This window comes from Mobula birostris, chromosome 8 (assembly GCF_030028105.1).
Source record: "Mobula birostris isolate sMobBir1 chromosome 8, sMobBir1.hap1, whole genome shotgun sequence".
NCBI lineage: Eukaryota > Metazoa > Chordata > Chondrichthyes > Myliobatiformes > Myliobatidae > Mobula > Mobula birostris.
Genome location: NC_092377.1, coordinates 150,043,834 through 150,056,226, shown reverse-complemented (window position 1 = coordinate 150,056,226; position 12,393 = coordinate 150,043,834). Strand labels below are relative to the sequence as shown.

At 44.8% G+C, this 12,393-nt stretch overlaps 1 protein-coding gene across 5 annotated transcripts in view; it reads right to left on the bottom strand.

Annotated features, from left to right (window-relative positions):
* Positions 1-12,393, bottom strand: part of LOC140201838 (anthrax toxin receptor 1-like) — a 281,124-nt gene that overhangs the window by 87,142 nt on the left and 181,589 nt on the right. For all 5 annotated transcript variants that reach the window (XM_072266548.1, XM_072266550.1, XM_072266547.1 and 2 more), the window contains exon 14: positions 5,150-5,188. In XM_072266548.1, coding sequence (XP_072122649.1) covers positions 5,150-5,188 — 39 coding nt within the window. The remainder of the gene's footprint in view (positions 1-5,149; positions 5,189-12,393) is intronic.

Genomic DNA, 12,393 nt, shown 5'->3' with positions numbered 1-12,393 from the left:
CATTTTGGAGGGGGAGGGAGAGCAGCCAGATGTCTTGTTACATATTGGTACCAATGATATAGGAAGGTCCTGAAGAGAGAATTTAGAGAGCTGGGCAGAAAGTTGAGAAGCAGGATCTCTAGAGTAGTAAATTCTGGATTGCTACCTGTGCCACATGCCAGTGAGGGTAGAAACTGGATGATCTGGCAGATAAATGTGTGGCTGAGAAGCTGGTGCAGGGGGCAAGGCTTCAGATTCTTGGGTCATTGGGGTCTCTTCTGAGGGAGGAATGACCTGGACAAAAGTGACAGGTTGCATCTGAGAGGGGACCAATATTCTTGTGGGCAGGTTTGTTGGAGCTGTTGGGGAGGGTTTAAACTAATTTGGCAAGAAGCTAGGAACCAAAGTGAAGGGATTCAGGAAAGGACGGATGGTAAAAAAGCAAAGTTATCATGCAGTCAGGCTGTCTGGAAGAGCAGGTAGATGATAGGACAAAATTCAGTCAGTAGGGATGCAGAATCAAAAAGGGTAGTAATACAGTACTCAGAGTGTTATATCTCAATGCAGGGAGTATAAGAAATAAGATGGATGATCTTGTTGCACCTACAGATTGTCAGGCATGAGGTGGTGGCAATCACTGAATCATGGCAAGGATGGTTGTAGTTCGGAGCTGAATGTCCAAGGTTATACGTTATATCGGAGGGATAGGAAGGTAGGCAGAAGGGGTGGCGTGGCTCTGCTGGTAAAGAATGGCATCAAATCAGTAGAAAGATGTGACATGGGATCGGAAGATGTTGAATCCTTGTGGGTTCAGTTAAGAAAACTGCAAGGGTAAAAGGACTCTGATGGCAGTTACATACAGGTCTCCCATGAATAGCTGTTTACAACAATTTCCCACAGTTTACAATGGGAAATAGAAAAGGTGAGTCAAAAGGGCAATGTTATGATAGTCATGAGAGATTATAACATGCAGGTCGATCCGGAAATCGGGTTGGTAATGAATCTCGAGAGACTGAATTTGTTGAAAGCCTATGAGATGGGTTTTTAGAGCAGTCTGTCGTCGAGCCTACAAGGGAATCAGCTATACTAATTGGGTACTATGTATTGAACCCAATAAAAGAACCTTTAGGAAAGCAGTGATCACAATATGATTGAGTTCTGACTTGAAATTTGATAGGGAGAAAGTAAAGTCTGACGTAGCAGTATTTCAGTGGAGAAAGGGAAATTACAGTGGCTTGAGAGAGGAGTTGGCCAAAGTAAATTGGAAGGAGATGCTGGCAGGGATGACAGCAGAGCAGCAATGGAGTGAGCTTCTGGGAAAAATGAGGAAGGTGCGGGTTAGATGAATTCCAAAAACAAAGAAATTTGCAAATGGCAAAATAGTACAACCATGGCTGACAAGGGAAGTCAAAGCTATTGTAAAAGCAAAAGAGAGGGCATACAACAAAGCAAAAATTTGCAGGAAGATGATGATTGGGAAGTTTTTATAAACCTACAGAGAGCAACTAAAAGAATCACTAGGAGGGGAATGATGAAATATGAAAACAAGCTAGCAAACAACATCAAAGTAAATAGTAAAAGCTTTTTCAAGTATGCAAAAAAATTAAAGAGAGATGAGAGTGGATATTAGATTAGATTATGAGGACATGCAGTTCTCTTTTATTGTCATTTAGTAATGCATGCATTAAGAAATGATACAACGTTCCTCCAGAATGATATCACAGAAACACAAGACAAATCAAGACTGAAAAACTGACAAAAACCACATAATTATAACATATAGTTACAACAGTGCAAATGAGTGATATAGGACTGCTAGAAAATGAGGTCGCAGAAATAATAACAGGGAACAAGGAGATGGCAAATGAACTAAATGAGTATTTTGCATCAGTCTTCACTGTGGAAGACTCTAGCAGTGTGACAGATGTTGAAGGGTGTGAGGGAAGAGAAGTGAGTGCATTTACTATTACAAGGGAGAAGGTGCTCGAAAAGCTGAAAGATCTGAAGGAACATAAGTCACCCGCACCAGATGAACTGCAACCTAGGGTTGCAGTTGTAGCGGTAGAAATTACTGAAAGCATTACTAATGATCTTTCAACAATCACTGGACTCTGGCATGGTGCCAGACGACTGGAAAATTGCAAATGTCATTCAACTCTTTAAGAAAGGTGAAAGACAGCGGAAAGGAAATTACAAACCAGTTAGCCTGCCTTCAGTGGTTGGGAAGATGTTGGAGCCAATTGTTAAGGGTGAGGTGATGGGAGTACTTGGAGACACAGGAAAGGATGGGCCAAAGTATGAACCTGTTGGAATTCTTTGAGCAGATCACAAGTAGGATAGATAAAGAGGATGCAGTAGATGTTGTATATTTGAACTTTCAGAAGGTCTTTGACAAGGTGCCACACATGAGGCTGCTTACCAAGTTAAGAGCCCACGGTGTTACAGGAAAATTACTGGCATGGTTAGGGCATTGGCTGATCGGTAGGAGGCAGTGAGTGGGAATAAAAAGATCCTTTTCCTGGTTGTCTGCCAGTGACAAGTGGCATTCCGCGAGGGTCAGTGCTGGGACCACTTCTTTTTATGTTGTATATAAATGATTTAGATGATGGAATGGGTGGCTTTGTTGCCAAGTTTGCAGATGATACGAAGATTGGTGGAGGGGCAGGTAATGTTGGGGAAACAGGAAGGCTGCAGAAGGACTTAGACAGATTAGGAGAATGGGTAAGAAAGTGGCAAATGAAATAGAATGTTCAAAAGTGCATGGTCATGCACTTTAGTAGTAGACATAAATGTGTAGACTATTTTCTAACTGGGGAGAAAATCCAAAAATCTGAGATGTAAAGGGACTTGGGAGTCCGTGTACAGAACACCCTCAGCTTAGCTTGCAAGTTGAGTTGGAGGTGAGGAAGACAAATGCAATGTTAGCATTTCACATTCATGTTCACATGTTCACATTGGGTATTGTGAACAGTTTTGGGCTCCTCATCTGAGAAAAGATGAGATGGCTTTGGAGAGGGCTCAGAGGAGGTTCACAAGGATGTTTCCAGGAATGAAAGGGTTATCATATGAGGAAAGTTTGATGGCTCTGGAATTCTTGTTGGAATTTAGGATGGGGGGGTGGATCTCATTGAAACCTTTTGCTATTGAAAGGCCTAGAAAGAGTAGATGTAGAAAGGACATTTCCTATGGTGGGGGAGTCAAAGACACGAGGGCACAGCATCAGGATAGATGGGCATCCATTTAAAACAGAGATGTGGAGAAATTTCTTTAGCCAGAGGGTGGTAAATTTGTGGGATTTGCTACCACAGGCAGCTGCGGAGAACTAGTTGTTGGGTGTATTTAAGGCAGAGATTGATAGGTTCTTGATTGTACACAGCATCAAAAGTTATGGGGAGAAGGCTGGGGAGTGAGGCTGAGGAGGGAAAAGAAGGATTCAGCCATGATTGAATGGCGGAGCAGATGCAATGGGCCAAATGGCCTAATTCTGCTCCTATGTCTTATGGTCTTATGGTATGTGAGTAATGATAAACCTGACTCTGATAAGGGTCTCTTGTTGGCTGAGAGTGGGAGGGGGCTGGGAGAGGACAATCATGGTTGGGAAAAGGGGAAGGGAGAGGGGAGGGAGTGGGAAGCACCAGAGAGACGTTCTGTAATGATCAATAAACCAATTGTTTGGAATCAAATGACCTTGCCTGGTGTCTCAAGGCTGGGTGCGTCTGCCCCCGTGCAACCCACACCGCACCCACCCTCAGCACACTTTCTCTGTCACCTGTTCCACACCCCTCCGTGGTGCTCCACCTTGCCATTCCAAACATCATTCGCTGCCACCAGATTTCCAAACTTGCTCTCCACTGCACGTTGACAAACACAATACTGTGTAAAAGTCTTAGGCACCCTAGCTATATATATATTATATATATTACTGAATAATACTTCTGGAAGAGTCAAATTCAACTATCTTCTTGGACTAGCGAAGAAGAGAACCCATTGTATATTGAGAGCTGAAACAATTTTCAAGGATACACTTGCGCAGGAGAAAAAGAAACAATAGTTTGTAATCTTTAAGGCTTTCTTCCAAGAGTTGTCGTGGTTATGAGGCTTGTGTGCCTCAATGTCCCAGAGAGCTATGTTGTTCAAGGCAAAGGCTTTATGCTTTGGCTCTTGGTAGGGTCATCCATGCTAAGCAGGTCAAAGAGTAGAGGACAGACTAAGAGTGGTCCATCAGCCCTCCAGGTTTGAGGTTTCAGCTCAGGGCTAACAACCCTGACTAGTGAAACAAAGCTGTTGCGGAAACAGCAATGAAGAATCCTTCTACATCTGATTGCAATGGTTTTCCAGAGTCTCTACCCAAGACTTGTATGACTGACAGTAGTGAAAACTAAGAGGAAGATACTGACACGATGAAGGAAGCCCTGAACACTGCCAGGGATGGAAAACCTTTATTGTTGCCCTAAACAGCAGAGGCATAACAGGCAGTTAGTAGGTTTAAGGCCTTATAAAAACCTCATAGCTTCATGTTACTAGCAGGTATCAACCTTTATGTGTGCAGATTGAAACTTATCAATAATTCAGTTCATTCTAAATAGAAAACATGGAAGTTAAAATACATAATTTAGGAGCAGCTTAAGTTTCAAATGTACTATTATTTTCAAGCTCACTGCATTAAAATTAATGACTAATACCGTGACATGTTCTTCAGGAACAGCATCTCTCACAGGCAGATTTATAGCAGTCAAGAAATTAGGGACTCTATATCTGGATTCTTCATCCACTTAGGGGCCACTTATTTCCTAATGAATCCCATATAACAGAATCACCTTTGAACCTTTATCTTACAACCTTTTCCCTTAAGGATGGAATTCTCCTTCATTCTACAAGACAGTTCCTCAGCAACCTAAACTTCATGATACTTCACATGTTTATTCAAACACTCTGACTGATTTTATTGGACATTTTTAATGGGGGTTGCTAAAATGTCATTTTTTTTTATAGGCAGCCTACTCCCTGAGTAACACTTCATGACAGCAACATTCCTGATTTATGCTGATCTCTCTTGCACTTTCCAACCCTCTGCAATATATCTTGGGATCCCTCCACCAGGAATTCTCAAATTGAAATGATGGAGGTGTGTGCAGTCCCACAGAATGCGAAGAGAAAGTTCAGTACTTACTTCATCATCAGAGGGTGGTGGTGGAGGCTCGGCAATGATCTAGAGATAGGGGAGAGAAAGAGAGAAAAGTTACATATCCAGCCAATATCTAATTTCAATCACATATTAAAGTATGTGTACTGCAAAACAAGTCTGGTAAGAACTACTAGGTAACTTCAGCCCAAGCTGTGGCCACTACTTACGAATAAGCAAGTTAATCAAAATGTTTCACATATTTATTCGAAGGTTCCAACTGATTTTATTGGATATTTTTGAGGTGGATTGCTGAAATGTCATATTTTACTGGTAATCTGTTCTCTGAGGAATATATTGTAATTTGAAAAGCATGCCAGCACCTGGTTGGCAGCGACACCTTGCATATGTGCTGTTTACCACTGTCTAGCTTCTGCAATCATTGTTGCAAAGGAAAGCTTTCTGCAAAATCTTATGCCAGCTAGTTCAGAGTCCAAGAGTGAAGAGTGAGCCAAGGTCTGGCTGATTGAAGTGCCGGGCCAGATTGAAAAGGTTAGTGTGTCGGGGCCGGAGGAGAGGGATGTCTCGGTGTTCAGTTCACTGCTTAGTGAGGCTTACTCGTCTCTGCACTGAACTGAGGCTCTGGCCTGCAACCAACGGTCTCTTGGAATGGCTGTGACTAGCTTCATAGCTGCGAGCCCACTTTTGTGAATGCTATTTGCTTACTTTTGATTGTTTGCATGAATTTTTCCCTTTCTTTTGCACGTTGGGTGTTTGACATGCTTCTTTTTAATGGATTCTATTGTGATTCTTAGTTTTGTGGCTGCCCGTAAGAAGATGAATCTCAAGGTTGTATATAGTATACATACTTTGATAATAAATGTACTTTAAACTTTGAACAAATCACCTCAGTACTATAGTGTTAGGTATGTGCATCATCTCTAGTCTCCAAGTGTATGAGCAGTAACACAGTACATCAGACTTAATTCTGGAACCAAATTCCTTTTAGTTATGGGTCAAGTGGGGATGAGGCCATTGCTGTTAGTCTCTACCCCTTCCTGTGTATCAGATTTCTGTAATAACGTTATGCAAAATTTTCTGACTTTTATAGGTTTTCTGAGGCCAATACATCCACACAATGCAACCTCCTAACTTCATCAACCGAATCACTTCAAACGGATGCCCACTTCTAACAGAACAATCAGTTTCTAATCTGATTCAGCCTTTCTCTATATTATTTTTGTTCTGAATTAGGGTATAGTAACACTGTGCTGTCTTAGTAGTCAGTTATTTTTATTTGTTATTTAGCACCCTTTGCTGGTAGTTTTGTATAGCAGTCATCTAGGTCATGTGATCTGTGTCTCTAGTTGATGACATCATCAGTAGGCATCCAAACAATTCTCCATGTAGAGTTGAGGGAGAGCTTGTGCCTTTTCATGCGACATCATCCTGACGTTCAGGCCTTTGAAAGCATCGTTGTTTTAACCTACTGCCAGTTGCTACATTAAAGAAGGTCAACTTGGAACGTCTTTGTCAGTGTAGTAATTGGGGATGGAGTTCATCTGCCTGTCAATTCATGCAAAGCGTGTGAAGAGGACAGGACAGTAATGTACGGGGTCTTTCTTTTGTTACATTTAAAATGGCGATTTTTGTTATGTTAATCTGTGGAATGCGGCTTTGTTGTGTTTTAACGCTGCAGAGAGTTTGCGCTAGCAGTTTATTGTGGTTTAGAGGGTGATAAGAGGGTGCTATTAGCCAATGGGTGGTTATGTATCGTTTTGTTTTCGGATGCCATGCTGTATGATATGACTGTGGACTGAGTTTTGGCGGGGAGTCGGGAGGAGAGACGAGGAGGACGGCGGACGTGCGGAGAGGCTCCGGTCGATCACTTCGGGTGGTCCCGAGCCGTGGGTCGACGGAATTCGGGTGGTCGTCTGACGTCGAACTTGAGCTCCAACGGTAGCGCGCGAAGAACTTGGACTTTGAAATAAGTGTTGGCGCCTTTTTTTTTCATTACTTTCCTCTCTGTATCACATGTATATTAATGCCCTAGAATTAGTAATATCTATAAAGTGTATGTGTTAAAATTTACTGGGTGTGCTGGCTGATGATTGATGTTTGTGATTGAGTCGGGCGACGATTGACCCTGAGGGGACTGCTGAAGCAGGTGCTGGGCGGGATTTCCCCTAGACATACACGAGCCAAAATAACGGAACGTTACAGTAAAATGACACTTTCTGGAATACGAAGGCAATTCTCTTTTCAAAATGTCAGACAAAAAATCATCAGGATCTCAGTCACGACAGACAAGGTCTCATGCCTCAGGTCTGTCTTCATCCAAACAATCATATGGCTCCTCTCCCTGTAGGCTGTAGCCTTAACTCGTGCTGAAGCCAAAGCTGCTAAAGCAGAGGCAACTTTTGCAGAAAAGAAAAGCCAAATCAAAATGGAACAAGCACGCTTAGAGGTATCACTTGATGCCCTTCAACGGGAGAGAAGAGCTGCAGCTGCGCTAGCTGAAGCTGAAGCACTAGAAGCAGCCATGGAAGAGCAAAATGAGGACCTCAGCTCCAAAATTGATCTTCAAACCCATGATCCAGCGGAGCGCACAACAGTGTATGTAGAAGGGCAGGCAAAGCATGCTACCTATCAGTCAACACCTACATTGGAAGGAATCTCTACTAACTGTGTTAGTCAACCAGCCACTGTTGTACGGCGTGCACCCAAAGCTACTGTGCAGTGTCTCATTCAGGATGATAAGCCCAGTCATGACCGTCAATCCTCAGGAGCGTATTTCATTGGTTGGAAGTCAGTTAAGGCAAACTGACACTCACATGTCACACCCTTCGGGTAGATAGCCCCAGACAGTGTGGAGTTGAAGGCGATCCATGGATCCCATGAGTTACACAGAGGTATCTAATGACAGAGATCATCCTCAAGCACACCAGTATGTAGAGGTCCAACAGGCTAATCCTGCTGATAGTCAGAGCATGTCGGACTTTGTCAGGTTTTTTGCAAGACGCGAACTTGTGTCCTCAGGGCTTCTGCAGTTTAGTGACCATCCTGAGAGTTACAGGGCTTGGAAAGCATCATTCCTGAATGCCATGCGAGGTCTAAACCTTACAGACAGTGAGGAGATGGACCTCTTGGTGAAGTGGCTAGGTACTGAGTCAGCTGAACATGTGAGAGGGATAAGAGCTGAGCATGTCCACCACCCCCACAGAGAGGGCTCAAAATGGCTTGGAACAGACTTGACGAGTGTTATGGGTCACCAGAGGTCATTAAGAATGCACTGTTCAAGAGAGTGGATAGCTTCCCTAAGATCTTTAACAAGGACTACAGGAAGCTAAGAGAGCGAGGTGACTTGTTGATGGAGCTTGAAGCCGCTAAATCTGATGGGGACCTGCCGGGACTCATCTACTTAAACACAGCCCGTGGTATCAACCCTATCGTGCAGAAGCTGCCATATAATTTGCAGGAGAGATGGCTCTCGCACGGTTTTAAGTTCAAGGGAGAGCATAATATTCCCTTTCCACCGTTTGTCTATTTTGTGGAGTTCGTTTGTCAGCAAGCCAAGATGCGAAATGATCCCAGCTTCTCTCTCATTCCAGGCAGTACTGACCCTCCAGCGATGGGAAAGTCAGCTTCTAAATACAGCAGTCAGAGGCCTCCAATCTCAGTCTACAAGACTGGAGTGTCTCCTTGCACCTCCTCTTCGGCTGACACGACACGCAAGAGTAAAGTGGATCCTGCTAAACAATGTCCCTTACACATAAACTGCACCCCCTCCAAAAATGTCGTGGATTTAGGGAGAAGTCCATGGAGAACAGGAAAGACTTTTTAAAGCAGCATGGCATCTGCTACAACTGCTGTGCATCATCAGCACATCGAGCCAAAACCTGTGACAGCAGCATAAAGTGAGCTGAGTGTGGAAGCGAGAGACACAGCTCAGCCCTGCACCCTGGACCTGCTCCTTGGTCCTCAGGTTCCAAACTCCTGCACGTGTGCATGGCGGGGAGGAAGGGAACAATATTGAAGAAGCTACTGTTTCCTCAAGCTGTACACAGGTCTGTGGGGGAGACCTCACTGGAAAATCGTGCTCAAAGATTTTTCTCGTGAAAGTCTACCCAGCTGGCCAGCAGGAAAAGGCAATCCGGTTATATGCAATACTGGACGATCAGAGTAATCGCTCATTGGTAAGGTCTGGGTTCTTTGACCTTTTTAACATCAAAGGCCACAACTCTCCCTACTCCCTCAAGACGTGTGCTGGTGTGGTTGAGACAGCAGGCAGAAGACTGCATGGCTTTCAGGTGCAATCCGTGGTCAGGCAGGTTATACTCTCTCTACCAACACTGACTAAGTGTAACGTGATTCCGAATAATCACTCTGAAATCCCCACACCGGAAGATGCACTGCATCATGCACAACTGAAACCTCTGGCGCAAAAGATCCCAGAGCTCGACCCTCAGGCTCCCATCATGATCCTGCTCGGAAGTAACATCATAAGGATCCACAAAGTACGGAAGCAGATAAATGGGCCACATGACTTCCCCTTATGCTCAAAAACTGGACTTGGGTTGGGTAATTGTTGGTAACGTCTGTCTAGGAAATGTCCACAAGCTGGCCACTACTATACCAACACTCTGGAAAATGGCCGTCACTCCGTCTTTGAACCATGCCCTAATCGCTATGTCGTAAAGGAAAAGTGGTACGGCGGCAAGGCCCCAGGTTTCCCCGCACCTGTTCATGTGGAGGGTCCCACAAGTGAGGGCTACGGAGACCACTTGGGATGTAGTGTCTTTCAACAGACAAAAGATGACGACAAGATGGGCCTTTCAGTTGAGGATATACTCTTTCTGAAGACTATGGAACAGGGAGCCTATAAAAATGAGGACAATAGCTGGGTAGCTCCCCTGCCATTCAGTGCCACAACCTCGCCTTCCCAACAACAGGTCACAAGCAGCAGACCGTCTTTCTTCACTGCGCCACACCTTTAACAAGAAGCCCGAGATGAAGCCCGATATTCCAGAATGGCCATGCAGAGGTAGCTCCTCCCCTTGGAAGAGATGAAGAATGTTGGTACCTCCCTTGCTTTGCGGTTTACCATCCAAAGAAACCAGGCCAGATTCGGGTGGTCTTTGATTCAAGTGCTCAACACAAGGGAGTCTCACTGAATCAGGTCCTCCTGATGGGCCCGGACCCCAACAAGTCTTCTTGGGGTACTTATCTGCTTTTGTAAGGACTCCATCGCCATCACAGTGGACATGCAACAGATGTTCCACTGTTTTGTCGTCAGGCCAGAAGACAGAAATTTCTTGAGATTTCTTTGGTAGCGAGACAACAACCTGGAAAATGACATCACGGAGTATTGCTTGAAAGTGTACATCTTCGGGAATAATCCATCGCCAGCAGTCGCCATTCGCTGTCTCAGATGAGCCGCTGAAGAAGGGGAGAGAGAGTTTGGCAAGGATGCAAGGCAGTTCGTCGAAAGAGACTTTTATGTTGATGATGGACTTAAATCCCTGTCCACATCAGAGGCTGCTGTTGACCTGCTCAAAAGAATGCAGAACGTGCTGGCTTGCTCCAACCTCAGGCCACATAAAATAGCCTCAAACAGCAGACAGGTCATGGAGGCATTCGCCACTGATGATCACGCCAATGACCTTAAAGATCTCGATCTTGGTGTTGACTCCCTACCTATACAGTGCAGCCTTGGACTCTGCTGGGACTTGAAGACACTTTCCTATTCCAGGTGGCAGAAGAAAGGAAGCCATTCACTCGCTGGGGTGTATTATCAACAGTGAACAGCTTATATGACCCGTTGGGATTTGTAGCTCTGGTCACTATATGAGGCAAGGCCTTACTTCGAGAACTTTGAATGGAGACGAGTGATTGGGATGCTCCATTACCTCCAGACAAAGAAAAGCTATGGCAAAAGTAGAGAGAATCCTTAAAAGAGCTTCAGCACCTGAAAATCCCAAGGCCATATACAAGTGTGTCTCCAACAGAAGCCCAGCACAAGGAATTCTGTCTTTTCAGATGCTTCAGATAAGGCAATAGCTGCAGTTGCCTATGTAAAGATCTCAGATGCAGAAGGGAACTGCCACATGGGCTTTATATTAGGCAAGGCAAGATTAGCTCTATGCCCAGAACAAACTATACCTCGGTTAGAGTTGTGTACTGCGGTAATGGCTGTGGACATGGCGGAGCTCATTACCTTTGAGATTGACATCAAGTGTGATGCAGTCACTTTCCATACAGACAGCAAGATAGTTCTGGGCTACAATTATAATGAAAAGCGGATAATCAACGTTTATGTATACAATCGGATCCAGAGGATCAGGAGGGGCACACAGCCACAACAATGGCGTTATGTGTCCACTGAACACGACCCTGTGGGCCACGCCACAAGGTCCATCCCTGCAGCCCGTCTGAAAGACTCCACCTGGTTTACTGGGCCTGCGTTCTTATCTCAGCCAGAGAAAATTTCTCCCAAGACAGCCGTGTTTGAACTAGTGGACCCAGAACAAGATAAAGAAATTCAAGACAGTGCTCACCTCCACCACCCAAGACAGCTGACTTGGATCTCAGTGCTGTGAGCACTTTTCTACCTGGAGGGCTCTTACTCATGCCATATCTTGTCTCAGACATATTGCATGCTCTTTCAGGAAGACCTCAGAGGATCCTACAGGGAGCTGCAAGGGATGGCATCATTGCGAGACACCATACACAGTGGAGGAACTCAGTCACAGCAAAAATGTCATCATTCGATCGGTGCAGCAGGAAACTTATGCTGAAGAAATGGAATACATCAGGACCCAAAGAGATATCCCTAAGGACAGTCCTCTGAGGATGCTAGATCCATCTATTGGTGAGGATGGCCTATTAAGAGTCGGAGGACGTATACAGAAATCACAGTTGGGACATGAAGAGAAGAGGCCCCTAATCATTCCCAGATGGCATCATGTTACATCCCTCCTTGTGCAACATTAACATGTAGAGTCACAACATCAAGGACGCCATTTTACTGAGAGTGCTGTCCGCTCAGCTGGTTACTGGACTGTGGGTGCCAAAAGGTGTGTAAGCAGTTTCATTTTCAAGTGCATCATCTGCCGTAAGCTTCGGGGGACATGTGAAGTCCAAAAAATGGCTGACTTACCTCCTGATAGACTCAGCATGGAACCGCCTTTCATGCATGTTGGTGTTGATGTATTGGACCCTGGACCACCTCTGCGCGCCGTACGAGGGGTGGCCATGCCATTAGTAAAAGATGGGCAGTTTTATTTACCTGC